We start from the raw sequence: 18,352 nt of genomic DNA, 5'->3' as shown, positions 1-18,352 counted from the left end.
GGGAGTGGGGCAGAGAGGAACTGGGAGGCTCATCTCCTCCTGTTTTTACCTTAGGAAATAGATTTTAAGACTAGTTGCTCATCTTTAAATGGAAGCGTTCTGGCAGTGCGGGAGATGAGATGCGCCTGGGTGAAGAGTTCTGTCAAAGAATATAGCTATTGGGCTGAAGCCCCCTTCTGCTTCTCTCCTCCTCCGGACCTTAGCCATCAGGATCTAGGCTGCAGTCACTGGTCCTGCCAACCCACTTCCCGCCCCTCCTCCCTCGCTCCCAGCATTAGCTCCCGAAAGAAGGAAACGCCGCACTCGGAGCCTCTTGAACCCGTGCGCTACTGTTGTCCACTACCTCCCCCTACTCTCTTCCTCCGCCGCTCCGCCCCGCCCCCACCACCCCCAGCCTGCCCTTCCACCACCATCAGTCCAGCACGCGCAGCCTGGGACGCAGCCAATAGGAAACGCAAGGGCCAGCTACTCGAGTCTTATATTGTCTGCCCCTCCCCAGCCCCCAGCTCCGGTCCTCCCTGCTCAGTCATGCACAGGGGGCCCAAGATGACGCGCGGCCCCAGCCCGGGCCAATCAGGGCTCGCCAGTGGCTGCGCCCCGCACGCCTTCCCCTAGCTTTAAGAATGGGAGAGCGCGCGCGCTGAGTCTGACAGGAGAGCACCGCTCAGTGCCCAGCAGATATAAGTCCAGCCTAAGCCGCTTTCAAGAGCAAACAAGTAGCCCGCGCGGGAGTGTGAGCCTCGGAGCTTCGTCTCTTCGAGGAGGAGTTTGTCTTCTCAGTTGGAGGGAAGGGACAAGTCGCTTGGAGGAGGGGAAGCTTAGGACTTTTTTGCTGTTTCTAGAAGATTTTGCAAAAGCCTTTACCCCAACGCGAAGTGGTGTCCTGGAGGAGTACAGCGGGTCTGTGCCCAACTTCTCCATCCCCTTTCCCTCTCTTCCCCCAATGCTAAGCCACATCACGGTAGGCTTCCTAGAAGTTTGAGCTCCCCACTCAGTGGGATCAGGCAGGATGCTGGCGCTGCTGGCTACAGGCGTAGTGTTCTTGGTGGTCTCCAGAGATGGGTGGGGGGTCGGCGTGCGGAGTCAGGAGAGCCCGGCGCCGCCCGGCAGCCGTTTCGTGTGCACCTCACTACCCCTGGACGCCACTAGCGCGGGCTGTCCACTCCCAGCAGTCCCTATTCAGGGCGCCGCGCTGACCCCGGAAGAGGAGCTCAAAGCTACCGTGTTGCAGCTGCGGGAGACCATCCTGCAGCAGAAGGAGACCATTGGCAACCAGCGGGAGACTATCCGCGAACTGACCGGCAAGCTGACCCGCTGTGAGAGTCTGGCGGGTGGTGTAGACGGCAAGTCCGGCCCCTGGAGGAAGGAGTACGGCAAAACTGGAACCGGCAAGGATACCATGGGCGACCTTCCCCGAGACCCCGGCCAAGTCATTGACCAACTGAGCCGGACCATGCAGAGCCTAAAGGACAGGCTGGAAGCCCTCGAGGTATCAAGAGTTAAGGATGGGGGCGGTACCCTGCGGGATGTTAGCTAGCCTGGGCTGAGGATGTTGGAGGGAGAGAAGAGGAAGGTTCCCAGAGCTCAGCCTCGAGGTGGATGGGAAATTGGGATCTTTACCTTCCACTCGAGAGACTAGTTTCCAGGTGCTAAATCCCCCAAAGATTTTCTTTGGCCGGAGCTTGAGGGAAGGGTAGTGAGGGAGGGAAGGTGGAGAAAGGGTGGTGTAGGGAGAGCTGTGGTGATGTCCACGACAGCGTGGATGAAATTAATTGTGTACGTGTTGGGTTATATATGTATATAGTGTATTTGTATAGGCAGCTAACTTAGAATGTTCGTCTTGTTTACCTACTTGTGTGACAGGGAGACAAGACACTGAAGGAAAGGCGAAAGAACAAAAAGGGGAAAAGGGAATGGAGAAGAGAAGGAAAGAGATAAGAGGGGGGAGAGGTGAAAAGCGGGGGAGAGAAGAGAAAAAGAACGACATGGAGAACGGGGTAGAGAGATGGGGAAAGGGAACAGAGATAGGCTATTAGGGAAGAGAGATGGAGAAGGGGAAGAGAGGTCAAAGGGGAGTATGGGTGGGAAAAGGATAAAGGGGGTAAGAGAAAGGGAAGGGAAGGAAGAGGGGAGACGAGAGGCAAAGACAGAAAGACGGAAGGACACATAGAAAAACAGAGGTTCCTGAATGAAAATAGGGTCGAACAAATTGTCATTTGTACAATTTTGGGGGCGGATCGGAGAGGGGGAAACTCTCAGTTCCTGGCTGCGGATCCATAAATCTACACTCGCCTCCTAGCTGCCATTCTGAAGTTACATTTGATTCTCCAAATGGTGCTTATGAGAAAACTCTTCTGTTTCCTTTCTGCCCCTTCCCCATTCTCTGATCCCAGAATTCCAATAGGTCAAATATTCTTTTCACTGTTCTTGAAAGGAAAGAGTTAATATTCAGTTCCCTACTCTTATGGTGATAATGGGAGTATCTTGTTTTGTTTCCTACGGATTCTAGGGCTTGAATGTCAAATGCTTTTCTTGTAAACACCAAAACAAAACATTTTTGGAATTTTTTTCCTGGGTTGAGGGATTTAGTATATGTTTCTGGGTTTCCTTTTTAAAAATATTCCTTGATCTTTCCTATCTGAGCCCAGCCTCTCCTTTAGGTTTGTGATACTGACATGTGGAATCATATGACATTGGCATATGGTGTATCCTTTAATAGAGCAGTAGAGGGCTGGAACAGAAGTGGTAAAAAAAAAAAGATATTTCAGAAATATGTGAAAATGTGTGTCTGTGTTACTTCACACACTTCACACTGTACTTACTAAAATTAAATTGGAAGGTCTTATGAATGTACCTATCATGAATGGGCTGCCAAGTCTGGTATTGCTAAGAGAAATCCAAGCAGAAAGGAAATTATCTCATTAATTTCAAAGGAAATGAATGGTAAAATGTTGTGAAATTTAACAAGTAATTTTAAGGTGTGATTCTTGATTGCTGAGGAGGGAGAGAAGTCATATCCAATCTTGTTGAAGAAATTATCCCTTAATCTTCAGAGTACTTTTGAACTTTTATGGAAGAAAAAAAAGCCTTTGGTCTCTAATTTGACCTTAATTTGTCAGGGAATTTGTCTCACGGTTATAGGAATTGAAGTTTTTCTAAATTTCTCTATCAGCTACACATAAGGTTCAAATTACAAACAATAATTAGCATAAAATCCACTTCAGAGGTTTCTGTATTACAATGTCCAAATACAAGAGTAGATATTCAACACATCACTTAATGATGGTAGAGAAATCAGTAGAAATAAAGATTCAGATTCTTAATAACATTTAAAATATTAATTTCCAGAATTTAAAACATTTCAAATTACAAATGTCTACTCGATGCCTATTCACCTACTTTTGTACAGTATTAGAGACTTAGTTCTGTTGTTACAATTTCTGTATTAATTTTGAGTGAATTTTGATTAGCAGTTTAAAAGTCATTACTTCTTTTTTTGGGGGGGAGGGGCAGGGAGAGAAGGGACAATTACTATCCAAAGAGATTGTGGTAAGCTACAACAATTGGTTAGAAGTTTACATATTTAGTAAGGGAAAAAAAAACAACTTTTGCAAGAGATAAAGAGGTTCATGAATTTCAAATATTGTAGTAAAAAAAAACTACTCTGGTAAAAGTCATTTTCAAGAGAGCATAAGTAAATGATTTCCTTCCCACTGTTGGTATAATTTAATGCTTATGTTTTGGAAACTCTTCTCCCTAGTGGTTGTGCCATTGGATCTAAATTTCACAGTTTTTCTTTTGAACTGGTATAAATACTTCTTTTTCTGCCTCTCTTTCTTTCTCTTAAAGCATCAACTACGTGTCAATGTGTCATATGCAGTTCTGCCTAATGACTTTCGAGAGATGCTTCAGAGGAGGCTTGGGGAGCTGGAACGCCAGCTTTTAACCAAAGTGGCTGAACTTGAGGATGAGAAATCTTTGCTTCATAATGAGACTTCAGCTCATCGACAGAAAACAGAGACAGCATTGAATGCACTCCTGGAAAGAGTTTCTGAGTTAGAAAGAGGTAACTGTTTTTGTTTTTGCCTCTCTTTCTTTCTTAGTACCTAATTGATCAATCAGTTCATACACATTAGGATTTGGAGCGTGGATATTATCATCTAGTTTAGACCTCAGTGCTTATTTCATCTGACTCCTTCATTTTGCAGGTGAGGAACCTGAGTTCTAGAGAGGAGAAGTGACTTGACTAAAGCATTGTTGTTGAGTCCTTTCAGTCATGTCCAACTCTTTGTGACACTATCTTGGGGTTTTCTTAGCAAAGATACTGGAGTAGTTTACCATTTCCTTCTCCAGCTCATTTTTATAGATGAGGAAATGGAGACAAACAAGGTTAAGTGACTTGCCCTGAATCACTTATCTAGTAAGTGTCTGAGGCCAGATTTGAACTCAGGAAGATGAGTCTTCCTGATTCCAATCCACTGTTCCACCTAGCTGCCCAAGGTAATTTTGCCCCAATTGTTATTCTAGGAAATTGTATAGAAACAGGGAAGTTCTGAAGTCCTTGAAGGCCATCTTTGGCCAACATGGTCATCTTTGTAACTTTTACATTACTTAGACCAGTTCCCTTTCAAAGAGTAGGCATTCAGTAAATATTTTTTGAATTTATGAATGTGCTAGCTAGAATCTTTTCCACCATCTTTACTGACTAAATTGCTCAGAGTGCTGAAAATCATTTAACTTTTAAAGTTGGAGAAGATATAGCTGGGGTTGCATTTCATGCAACCCCGTCTCTCTCCAATTACGTGACAAAGCAGATAGAGCACTGGATCTAGAGTCAAGAAGATGTGAGTTCAAATCTGACCTCAGATACTTACTAGCTTTATGACTCTGGGCAAGTCACTCAACCTCTACTTGCCTCAGTTTCCTCATCTGTAAAAGGGGGTAATAATAAAAATTACCTCCTCTTACCTCCCAGGATTGTTTTAAGGATAAAATGGGACAACCTTTGTAAAACTCTTTGTAAACCTTAAAACACTATATAAATACTAGCTATAATTATTATAACAATATTATAATTATGTTATTAATATATTAAATATATAATATAGCTGTTACATAATTATTGTAATAGGTATATATGTGATATGTAATAATTATATAATATGTACTATATAATATAATAATTATATAATAATTATTATTATCTAACCCAACCCATACTTGAACAAAAATATCTTCTGTAACATCTCTGACAAATTGATATTCTATTATATCTGCAAGCCTTCTTGAAGGTGACCCCATCACCTCCTGAAGCAGTCTATTCCACTGTTAGGTAGCTCCAGTTATCAAGAGCCTAAATCTCCTTCTATGCTACTTCAGCTCATAATCCCTCTTCCCAATGACAGCCTTCCAGATACCTGAATATCTCTCTCATATTCACCCCTCCTTCACCCAAGTCTTCTCTTCTGGAGGCTTAATATCCTCAATTCCTTTCAACCAATCTTTCCTCATATGATAGGATCCAAAGATCCCCTTACCTTCCACTTCCTCTGGGTATTCTTCAAGTTCTATTTCTCATTCCATGCTCTCTCTATCTCTTTTTAAAGCAATTTACACAAGTGTCATTTGTTAGAACACAAGTTCTGGGTTCTGGAATCTTGAGAGATTCTCAACCCTGTCTTCTATTTTACTTGGTAGCCCTTAGGTGAATCAGTAGACTTCTGTATCTTCCAGAAATGATGAACCGGTTCACGCATAAGATTTAATATTTGTTATCCTTCACCTGGGACAACTAGGTGGTACAATGGATAGAGCACTGGGCTTGGAATCAGGAAGACTCAACTTCATGAGTTCAAATCCAGCCTCAAGTCACTTAACCCTGTTTGCTCAGTTCTTCATCTGTAAAATGATATGGAGAAGGCAATGGCAAACCACTCTAGTGTCTTTGCCAAGAAAACCCCAAATGGGGTCATGAAGAATTGGACATGACTGAAACAACAAAATAAACATCCTTCACCATTAACATCACTGGCATTGTAAACAGTAAGATGGGCCATACTCTTGGAAAGGTGAGTGTAGACATGCTTTCTACTTCTTTTTCACTAAAAGTAGGACATATGGACACATGAAATTATAGATAATATGTATTAGGCTTATTGATGGCTGGTTTTAACTTTTGAAAGGGATCAGGCAAGATTTGAGGTGTTCTTAGCTCTTGTAACAATGATCACCCAAGATTTTCTGATTTCATGGCAGTTTACAGCCTTTGGGGCATATCACTCTTTACACAATAAGCTTATTACCTCTCCCACCAAAATGAGTGTCAATTGGATTTTTGTAGCCTCATCTTAAATGTATTAAAGCATTACTATTTAAAGAAACTCTATGATGAAGTAAAGTGACAACCTACCTCCTAATTTATCTTTTGTGTGATTCAGAATTTCCATTGAGTTTTCTCAAAATTAAGTATGCCTGTATAAAAAAGCTTAAACTACCTATCTTCCAATAAATGAAACTTTTACTTTATTTAGAAATGTGTAGTTAAGAATAAAAGGGTTTAGAAAATGAACTCTGGTAATAATAATGACCAAGGAGTGCCCCTAGAGAAGAGTTAAGAAAATGCACTTTCCCTCATCTCCTTTCTTATGCAGAAGTAGGGGACTGAGTGGGAAATATTTGATGTGGCTGGTTTTGCTGAATTACTTTTTCTTTTTTTCATTCTTTGTTACAAGGGATGGCACACTGGGTAGGGGAATGAGGAAGGATAGATTCAGAAAAGAAGGTGATGTAAAAACCAAAAGATGCCAATAAAATTTTTTGGAAATAATATAAGAACAACAAAAAGAAAATAAAGGAAGTTTAAAGGGAGATGACGATAGTGTAAAAGCAATGATAAGACATATTCATAAAAGAAGACAAAGAGGTATACATAAGCAATAAGAGGAGAGCAGTCTGTTGGAAAAGACCTGGTGGGTAGAGCAGTCACCTCCCCCCATCCCCAGGAATTCAGGCAAGTATTCTCTCATACCTTCTGTTTTGGCCTCAATTACTAGTGTAACTGAGGCCAGAGTGTTGTGTTTTGTTTTTTGACCTGACATACCCATATACATGCCCATCTTTTTCTACCTTTCTATCTTTCTACCCTATAGAACTGCCTAGATAGAGAATATGCCACCCCCTCCCCCAATGACAACAAAACCCAAAAAACAACAACCCATGGTGAGAGATCCCAAAGCAATCAAGCACTTAAGTTCCCAGAGAGTCTAATCAAACTAATTTCTCTTCACTGGAACTCCTGCTCCATCTGTAACAACATTTAGGGCAAACTGGGCACAGGATCCTCTATGGAGAGAGCCTGGAGCCACAGATGTGACTAAATTGTTTTTTCTCTGCTCCCCTTTCCTTTTCTCTGCTGGCCACCTGCAGCTTCTGATGTATCTGGCTGACCTTTTAATTTCTTAACTGGCCTTCAATAGGTTTCTTTTGGACTCATAAGATTATTATGGTTACATAAAAGGTACTGGCTATCATATCATTCATAACACCCCTCCCCCAGCTGCTCCCAGCTCTAATTAAGCCTGTTGTTACTATTACTGATATTTTAGATGGTAAGTCTTATTAAATTAGGGAGTCCACCCACCCCCTAGGGCAGGAGGAGTAATTTCTTTTTATTAGATGGCAATATCTTCATTAAGAACATAATCATTTGCCCTTTGCTCCTAAAAAACAATCTCAGGATTACATGGAATTAGAGAATCTTGGTTCTGTGGGGGTCCCTTCCCCCTTAAAAATGATAGGGGTAGGGAGTAGACCTATGATTTCTTTGACACAGGCAACTCCAAAGTGAGGAAACTCGTTTTACCAAGGCAAGTGAGCACCTTCTCTGTAACTTAGAGAGTTGCCTAGAGTACTGAGATTAAGTGACTCACTCAGGGTCACACAACTCACATGGATCTGAAGGCAAACTGGAACCCAGGTCTTCCTGACTCAGGTCAGCTCAGAGAGCAGCTCTCTATCCACCATGTTAAAAAAAAAAGTGTATTTATGTATATATATATGTATATATATATATATATGTAATGAGTGTATGTGTTATATATATACATATATACACATATACATAAAATATATAAAACACACAGACATATGTACATATGTGTGTGTACACATGCACATATGTATATATACATATTTGTGTTTATATGTGTGTATTTAAAATTTAAGGCCACTAGGTAATGCAGTGAATAGAGTACTGGCCTGTTGTCAGGAAACCCTGAGTTCAAATTTGACCTCTGATACTAGCTGTTTGACCTTGTATGAGATAACCTCTGCCTCAGTTTTCTCAATTGTAAAATGAGCAAAATAATAATACCCACTACCCAAGGTTGTTGTGAGGATCAAATAAGTTAATATTTATAAAGCACATAGGACAATACCTGGTAACTTGTAGGTGTTTAATAAATGCTTGTTTCCTTCTTCTCTTCATCTAAGTCGAGAAATCAAGGTTGTCTGTTCTACTTTTTTCAGTCTTGTCTCAAACTAGCTTGGGGGAAAGTTACATCTTATTTCTCTGCCTGGATTTTTTTTTCACCTATAAAATCAAGTCAACACTCTCTATCTTGTCAAGGGCTTAGCAACATTTTGCGCCTTAAAAAAAAGATTTTTGTATAGGGATGTACCTAGGTTTAGGAAAAAGAGAACGTGGTTTGTTTATTTAACAAATATTGATTGAGTGCCTACCATGTGCAAAGTCCTGATTCTTATACCACTAAAGGCTTCTTTTAAACAAGAAGCAACCCTCCTGCTCTTAAAGTGCTTGTTTACAGATCACTCAGTCCTCAGCAGGGTTTGGCAGCAGCTCAGATAGCAGGAGACATTCCAGTTTAGATCAATTAAAAAGGAAGATAATCTCCAAAAGGATAATGTAAGTCAGTGAGGGAAAGAAGCCATTCTCCAAAATTCAGCTTATCTGCAAATTTGAGGAACATTGCTGTTACCTAAAGGCAGACTGACTTGTCTTATAGAATCCTAGAATCAATCAATTAATAAACATTTATTAAGTACCTCCTATGTGAGAGGCATATGGGGCAGGTAGATATCACAGTGGATAAAGTGCCAGGTCTAGAGTTAGGAAGACTCATCTTCTTGAGTTCAAATCTGGCCTCAGACACTTACTAGCTGTGTGACTCTGGGCAAGTCATTTCACCCTGTTTGCCTCAGTTTCCTCATCTGTAAAATGAATTGGAGAAGGAAATGGCAAAATACTCTAGTATCTTTGCCAAGAAAACCTCAAGTGGGGTCATGAATAGTTGAAAACAACTGAATAAGGATGTGCCAGGCGCAGTGCTAGGCACTAAGGATCATAGATTTAGAACTGTTCTAAGTCTGTTTCCTTTTTGTTGGACCATTAGGATATAATATACCAAATTTTACTTAGTTGTGTAAGCTTTTCTCACAGTCCTATTCAGTAAATCATTGCTTAGGTACATGGGTGGAGCCCCAGGAACTAGCAGCTGTTAGTATCTTCACCAAAGAATAGTTTATTCACTAAACAGCATTCTCTCACCCCACTGCCCAGGAAAGTTACACTTTTGGAACAAAAACTCATGAATTCTTAATCTTGTTAATTTGGAATTTGTGATAACTGGTTATAGAGGTTATGCTTTCTTTTTTCTTTTTCTTAGAAAATAAGAATTTGGTAAATAGTTTAAAACAAAATTACAGTGTAAATAAGCAACTTAAGAAAAAAACTATTTTTGAAACATTTTATTGATACCTTTTGTTTCTATGTCTTTATTTTCAAATACATTTACCCTTCCTCTACCCAGTGAGTCATCTTCCTGTGTGACAAAAAAATAAAAAAGAAGAAGGAAAAAATCAGTTTGGCAAAACTAATCAACATGCCTACTAAATCTGATGGTATAAGCAATTCCTATATCCTACCACATCTGTAAAGAAATGAGTGAGGTGCTATAAGACCCAGCTATACTCCTCTTCTTCTGATGATTACACAGAGTTCAGATGAAAGCAACCAGTTTTCCAATATTTTTCAAGCAGCTAGGTGGTGCAGTAGATAGAGTGCCGGGGCTGGAGTCAGGAAGATGTGTGTTCAAATCCTGCCTCAGACACTTAGCTGTGTGGCAATGGACAAATCACTTAGCCTCTATTTGCCTTACTTCCTTCATGTATAAAATGGTCATAATCATAGCACCTACCTTCCAAGGGTGTTGTGAAGATCCAATGAGATGATAAGCTAAACCACTTAACACAATGCCTGACACATAGTAAGTGATGTACAAACATTAGCTAGTATTACTATTGAAGAAGCACTAGTTTATAGAAACCCTAGAGAATCAGATAATTTTACACCTGAGGGGACTTTAAAGATCATCTTCTGCAGTGCTTTTATTTTATAGATGCGGAAACTGAGACCCAGAGAAGAGTCATCTGCTTTGCTCAACCAAGATAACACAACTAGTTAATAGCAGAGTAGGGTCTAACACCTAGTGAGTGTTCCATGACTATACTCCAGTGGTAATCATTCATACCTGTATGGTGTAAGCTTTCATACTCGTTATTTTCTTTGGTCTTCAACGAAATCCACCCTAGATGCTAATATTTCTATTTGTGGGTGGAGAAGTTGAGGCAGTGGCCAATGAAATTAACTTGGGAGGAGGCTCTGTAGATATCATTCTCACCTGAGCAATAAAGTAAATCTTCAGTGTCTTCTGAGAATTGGCAAGCCTTCTTTGACAGTGTGGTTCCTCTTTGTCCTTGAAAGTGATATTACTTTTTAGTAGATATTTTAAGAAGTAGTTTCCCCCCCCCCCAATTCAGACTGGCCTTCTCCCTCATTTAGTCCAAAGTACAGCAAAATCTCATAGCACTGGGAACTTTTCACTAAACTACAGTGATAATGCCTTACATTTTTACAGTGCTTTTTAAACTTTTACATTCATTAACTCAATTAACTAGAATTCTCAGTTAACTGGAAACTTCCCCTCCCCACCACTTCTTTTAGAGCAAAAAGGGCTAAGTGCCTATTCATGATTTATTTTATTTGTTTACTTATATTTGAATAAATTTATTGATTTTTTTTTTTGCTAGGCTAAATGACTTTATTTCCTTTAACTAATCCTAAGAATTGTTCTTATAATGGCTTCCAGTCTTCATGGCATCTTGGTCATCCTCTGGACACACTGTGGTTGTGAATAAATCTTTTAAAAGGTGTCACTCAGAATGAAATGTGATCCTCCAGATGTGGTCTGACTAGTTAAGAGAAAAATGATTCACTTACCTCACTTGTTCCAGACACTCAACTTGTATTAATTCAGTTCCATATCTTACAAACCAGAGTGATTGAGAAATGAGCTGTGGAAACTATGCTGTGGACTAAAAAGGTATCTTCCTTTTTCTACAACTCTAGGTAACAGTGCATTTAAGTCACCTGATGCATTTAAGGTATCTCTTCCTCTTCGCACAAATTACTTATATGGAAAGATTAAGAAGACGCTCCCTGAACTGTATGCCTTCACCATATGCCTGTGGCTGAGGTCCAGTGCTTCCCCAGGCATTGGGACTCCATTTTCCTATGCTGTATCTGGCCAAGCCAATGAGATTGTGCTAATTGAATGGGGCAATAATCCAATTGAATTGCTAATTAATGACAAGGTAAGACCTACTTATAATTTATTTTTATGTGCAATACAAGTGAAAGTACATTCTGTGATGATAGAATATGTTTAAAATAAAACTTAAGAAGCATGAAACACATGTAAACTGTCACAATAAGGAAGGGAAAAATAGCATTGCTAGAAGAGTCCTATAGCTGGGTGTCCTTTCATACAACTGTGCTAATAGTCACCCAAAGCATCTCAGCCTAATCATGTTTATCCCAGCTCTCTTGCCTATCATGTTCAGAGGCCCTAGGTTCAAATCCCACCTTTGATGCTTGCTTCCTTGTACAAGTCACTTTAAAACTCCCTAGGCCTCAATTTTATCATCTGAAAAATGAGTAGGTTGGACTAGGTAGCTGGTAAGATTCCTTTCAGCCCTAGATCCTATGTAATAATAACAATGACAACTTTTGTCTCCTAGCTACAAAAAAGAAGCTACCAACCTTTTTTGGACAAAGCTGTTTTTATTCCATTAATGGAAATGAGTTTGCTCCATGTTCTCTCTCCTCTCTCTCCTCTACTTCACCTTTCTTCCCGTCCTCCATTCTAATTGTCTGTCTGACTAAAGTTAAGGTTACAGTCTGAAGCCACAAAATAGAGCAAGGCTAACTGGCCTATGTGGGAATAAAATCCCCAGTGCAGGTTCTTAACCAACTGAGCTAATCAGCCATAATGGTAATAACTTGCATCAGGCTAGCGGTCTTCTCTGTTCAAAAATTCTTGCTTGCCCTAGATTAGAAAAACTTATCTCGTTCTAAGCTGATCTATTTGGGTACCTGTATGTGTATACACATAAAAATGACATAATGATTTCTATGTTGATTCATTATAGGAATGAATCTGACCTTGCATGTAATGTCAGATAGACTCTGAGAGCTGTCTTCTTAGTCAACAAGCATTTATCAAGTGCTTACTATGTGCTAGGCACTGTGTTAAGTGCTGAGGATACAAAGAAAGGCAAAAAAAATAGTCCCTGTCCTCAAGGAGTATACATTCTAATAGGGGATGCAGCACATAAATAATGAGTTACATAGAAGGTATATACTGTGTAAATGGAATCTCAGCAGTGTAGGGCAGAGGATGGTGATGGTGGTGGAGGACTGGGAAAGGCCTCCTGCGGAAGATGGGATTTGAGCTGAGCTGAGGAATCTGGGAAAGCTAGAATTAGGTGACTAGTTCTCTGATTCAGGTAGAATTCATCCATTAGGTCCAGTCAACTCCTTAGAATACTAAGGCTCCTTGGAATGGAAGTAATTTTTAACTCTGCTTATTGTCTTACCTGAGCAATTTTGTGTGTACATGTGTGGAAGAGCATTTCCTTAAGTCTGAGATGTTATGGAATCTTTCCACTGTGTTCATTATTTCACAAGGCACCTTCTGGAGCGACATATTAATTGTTTTTAAAATAACATCATTGGATGCATTCAAATTCACAGTAGGACACAGGACCTTGTTTTCTTCTCAGTTTAGTCCTCTTGTAAACACCTAATCCCTGGGAGGATAGCACCTGAGGGTTGCTAGGAGACATACAGTAGCATTCAGATGCTTCATGGTCATGTTTGCTTGTTAAGAATACTTACAAAGATCCTTTGCTAATGTGTTTTCTGGGTTGGAATTTACTTCCTTGAGTTAATTAGAGTTTGAAATCTCTATTCCCTCCCTTTAATTTAAAGGCCTTTTAGTCCATTACACCAATCATTTGTGCAGAAGGACTTTCAATATTTATAGTTTGCACACCCAGTTAGCTGTCTTTTCATTTGGAGCCTAAGATGCAGTGCCAAGATATGGAACTCATAGGCAGGCTAGGGGATTCAGGCCAATGTTGGTAAAAAATTTTTTTTTGGAACATTGAATACAGTGAAATTGTGAAAAGAAAACTGCTAGCAGTTTTTGTAATGAATTTTACTGGAAAGGATGGCTTACTTAGAATGGCCTGGCCAATGGTTCATGCCAAGTAAAATGGCAGTCTTCTCTGGGCAGGCCATGCTGACTTTGGAGAGAATATATCCTATCCACTATATACATCTCTACTATCTCTCTTATAAGATAGAAAAGTGTTGTATATCTAGTTTTGGGTCAGAAATCAAGGTGTCTAAAGGGAATCCTCCATGCTACTTTATATTTTTACATTTCTCTACCCTCTTAATATTTTTCAAGGTATAAGTTCATAATTTTTCCCCTTGAAGCATCGCCTGTGAGGTGGATAGGACAGACATTATTTCCATTTTTTGGATGAGGCAACCCAGGCCCACGTGAGTCAAGTGATGTCCAAGCTGGTACAGCTAGTTATTGGCAGAGTCGGTGCTGGAATCCAGAATTCTTGACTCCTGACCAGAGTGCTTTTTATGACTAGTCCATATTCTTTCTTATTTGTCCTTGACCTGTTTTGAATCATAGTTGTGTTGTAGACTCAGGACAGACAGACGTTATCACAGATAAGACTTGATCAGTGTTCTACTCTTTAAGCCTCATTCTCTTCTTTTGTTTTAATACAGGTGGCTCAGCTCCCTCTGTTCGTTAGTGATGGAAAGTGGCATCATATCTGTGTCACCTGGACAACAAGGGATGGGATGTGGGAAGCCTTTCAGGATGGAGAGAAACTTGGCACTGGGGAAAATCTTGCTCCTTGGCACCCAATTAAGCCTGGGGGAGTTCTGATTCTTGGACAAGAACAGGTGAGTGTAGACAGGAGCATTTCTTTCCTGAGGCAAAGATGTTGAACAAGGGAAATTAGGAAGTCAGCTATAGTTATTATTATTTCAAGCTCTCAGTAACATTTCAAGGGTTGTGTTGATGGTGGCCTGTCATTTCTTCTGTTTAATCTTCAGGGAACCTGGGTATAATTGGCATTTAGCATGCTATGAGGATCTCATTAAAGACTCAGTGCATTAAAAGATAAAGAGTGTAAATACTTTAATAGCAAAATAAACTTTTGATGTTAATGATATTTCTACCTAAGTTGCACCAAATGTCATGCATTTGGCACATAGTCAATAGCATGTCACTATAAAATGCCTCTACAGGAGCAGAATAATTGAATTGGCCAAATTTAAAGAAATCTAAAAATGAGTAGCCAAGTCTAGTTTAACACTTCAGTCAAATTTCTCTTTTGATGTGTTGTTACTTGTTCTTTAAAACTATTTTTTGTTTCCATGCAATACAGTGAAATCTAGTACAATCTCTCTGGTTTTGTTGCCTAATATTAGTGGAAAATTATATGTATGCTTCACATTTGTTGGTGGTTTTTTAAAATTAAGATTTTTTTTTCAATTAACAAGAATCTATTTTCTCTCCTAATTTCTTTCCCTCACTGGAAAAAAGAAAAAGAAAAACAAAATTATTGTAGGAAATATACATAATCAAGCAAAACAAATCCCAATATTGTCCATGCCCAAAATATATGTTGCATTTTAACACCCTGAGTTCATCATTTTTCTGTCAGAAGATAAGTAGCATGCTCTTTGCTGGTCCTATAGGATCGTAGTTCATTGTTATATCCATCAGAGATCTTAAGTCTTTCAAAGCTGTTTCTCTTTATGATTCTATCTTTTTTTAAAACTTTCTATAGCATGTACTTCACACATTTGGGGTTTAGGAGCCCCACAGAGATTCTTTTCATGTCATAAAACTAATACCCACAATAGCCAGCTAATAATTTTCCCAGCCTTCAGCCTCACCACACTCCCCATTTTACTTCTGAATCCATTCTGCACCAACTGTCAGAAAACCTCTTAAAATACCACTTTTATCACGTCTCTCCCTTACTCAGAAATGTCTAATAGCTTCTTGCCTACAGGAGCAAGTTAAAGCAACTTAGGTTGATGGTTGAAGATATTCCATTATTTTCTCTTACTCTTCCTATTCAATTTTGTCTCCCACTGCTTTCTAATAAAAACACTTTGCTTTAACCAGACCTGTCTCCCTGTTGCTCCCTAAATATATGTCCATTAGACGGTTCATCCTGCTTCTTCTTTTGCATATTCAAATTCTACTGCTCCTTCAAGGTGATGGTCATTGTCCATATCCTTCAGAGGATGGCTGCTCTGTTTCCCCCTTTCCCTCTTCCGAATGTCTCTAGCACAAACTGTCTATACCTCTCATTCTAATACAAAAATAGTCCCTGCCCTCAAGGGGCTTACAGTCTAATGGGGGAGGAAACATATGTAGGGGAGTGGTGGCCAGGGATGGGCATTCCACTACTCATTCTATCTGATAATATTCCATTTAGCAGAGTGACTTGAGTATGGTTCATGAGTTCAGAACTGTGGAGATGGAGAAAGGAAGAGGAAAGGGTAGTACAGAGCCAAGAGCCATATTGTGTAAGGTAGACTGTCATTGAAGAAAGGAGATATCTGTAGACTTGAGGCTTAGGCAAAGGCTTAACAAAGAAGGTGGACGTAGGCTGAACTGGGTTGATTAATTCACTGACAATTGCCCTGAAAATTATGGCAACACCTAATCCCATCATACTCAGAATTTTTATCTTGAAAAATGTGTTATAGATGAATATATATGTACATATGTGTATACGAACACACACATATTTATAAACACATATATGTATGTGTATACACACACACATACCACTTTCCAACAAACATACCCTACCCCCAGAGTACTTGCTTGTAACAAAATTTATTTGCAAAAAACAGACCAACATATTGCCCATGTCCTTTCTGTCAAGAAGGGGAAAGCACACTTTATTGCCAGTCCTCTGAAGTCAAGGTAGATGACTACATTGATCAGGGTCCTAATGTCTTTCATTGTGGCTTTTCTTTTTCATTGTTGATGTCATCGTGTGAACGTTCTCTTGGTTCTGCTCACTTTTTATTGCATTCATTCATGCAAATCTTCTCAAGTTTCCCTGAATTCTTTCTAATGGCGCTTCTTACTGTGCAACAGCATTATAATATATTATTATACCTTAATTTGTTCAGCTATTCCCCAACTGATGATTAGCTTTCCTTTTTTAAATGCCTCAGATCAAGGGAAAGGTCAGCCTTATAGGGAGGCAGCATCATGCATTATCTAGGATGATTGTCTGACTGTATTTCTACCAATACTCGTGTAAGAGTTTGCTTTGGCTGGATAGATCTGGCTTGATCCCAGAAATACACAATGCAGAGCTGATGAATTGTGACAAACGTCAGCAGATGTGCTTCTGGAATCTGTTTGTACTTTCCTTGCCTAGTGACATTCATTTTTTCAGGGCCATTAGCACTTACTCGAGCTGCTTTTTGTATTTGTTTTTTGGTTAAAAGCTATTTGGAATGAGACATGAGTTAGATGACCTTGGAAGGCATTAGCTAAAGCTGAGGCAGGAACAACTCTAATCTCAGGAGCTTTATATTTTTTTTCGAATGAAGTATGCTGCACATATATCTTAACGCACTATGTATTCAGAGATATGTTTGTGCCATTGTTAGGAGCTCCTCTTGTTCCTGGAACTAGATCTTGAGTTTTGACAAGCCATTTTTAATGGTATTAAAGAAAGTCATCCTGGTGTCAAGGAAAGAGTACTGCCCTGGGAATTAGGAAACTTTAGTTCTAATATTGGCTCTGTGACTTGCCAGATGTGTGATCCCAGGCAAGTTGCTTTGCTTCTGTTTTCTAGATGTCAGTTGCATTATCTATTAAATGAGGAGGTTGGATTCTATGATGTTTATTAGATTGTAAACTCCATACGGGCAGGGGCCCATGTCTTATTTATACTTCGTATTGCTTCCTGACATGGACCTTTGTACCCAATAGGTCCTTAACAAACATTTGTTAAATTGAATTTGTTGTATCTCTAAGGCTTCTTCTTGTTCTTCATCGAGTTTCGACCTTTTCAAAGACAAAACAAACAGACAAAGCAAACCCCACTCCAAAACACCAATGAAACAGTGGGGCTCTTGTTTTGGTTCTGGTCTGAATGTAGAGATGTTCGTGTGAAGATCACTTGTTTCTTTCAGTACTCAGCTCAGAAATCACCTTTGGCTATGAAACCTTCACTGATTCCCCCAGGCTCCTGGTTAGTTGGGTACATTAATCAATATTTATCGAATGCTAGCTTTAAGATACAGTTGATGCTTTAAAGGAACTTACAATCTCTTTGTGAACATGGTGATCCTAAGAAAAAACTGGTCAGATTTGTTGGTTGGCATCGTGTGGATAAACAACTACAGCAGCTGGTTAAGTGAGGCTTTTTTTTTGTACAACTGATTTTTTAATTTGCATAGATCCCACCTCAGCCCTAAGGTAGAGCAGGGATTGAAGGGATGCAACATTTGGATTGTATGTGAATAATAATGATAGTTGCACACACACACACACACACACACACACACACACACACACACATACACACACCCACATACCCACACACACCCTATATGTGTATGTATAGCTTTAAGGTTTGCAAAGTGCTTTACATATATTATCTCATTTGATCCTCACAACAATCCCATTTTACAGATGAGGGCAATGAGATTGAGAAAGGTTAAATCACTTGCAGAAAAATTTGCATGTAGGTTTTTTTTTATTCCAAGCATAGCACTCTATCCACTAAGCCACTTATTTGTCAGCCAACACCTTAGAAGAAGCTGTCTTTTCTTTTTCTATCACTTCCTTTCTTTTCCTTCCTTCCTTTTCTTTCTTTCTTTCTTTCTTTCTTTCTTTCTTTCTTTCTTTCTTTC

General features: G+C 39.7%; 1 protein-coding gene across 1 annotated transcript in view; it reads left to right on the top strand.

The window, feature by feature from the left end:
- Window positions 1–718: 718 nt before the first annotated feature.
- Window positions 719–18,352, top strand: part of LOC114052411 (neuronal pentraxin-2) — a 19,515-nt gene continuing 1,881 nt past the window's right edge. Inside the window, exons 1-4 of the mRNA XM_027875004.1 lie at window positions 719–1,489; window positions 3,850–4,066; window positions 11,426–11,670; window positions 14,171–14,350. Coding sequence (XP_027730805.1) covers window positions 1,010–1,489; window positions 3,850–4,066; window positions 11,426–11,670; window positions 14,171–14,350 — 1,122 coding nt within the window. The 5' untranslated portion in view covers window positions 719–1,009. The remainder of the gene's footprint in view (window positions 1,490–3,849; window positions 4,067–11,425; window positions 11,671–14,170; window positions 14,351–18,352) is intronic.

The sequence above is a fragment of the Vombatus ursinus genome, unplaced genomic scaffold (genome assembly GCF_900497805.2).
Source record: "Vombatus ursinus unplaced genomic scaffold, bare-nosed wombat genome assembly UNPS02014807.1, whole genome shotgun sequence".
NCBI lineage: Eukaryota > Metazoa > Chordata > Mammalia > Diprotodontia > Vombatidae > Vombatus > Vombatus ursinus.
Note: the sequence above shows the minus strand (reverse complement) of the source record. Positions and strands in the feature narration are given on the sequence as shown.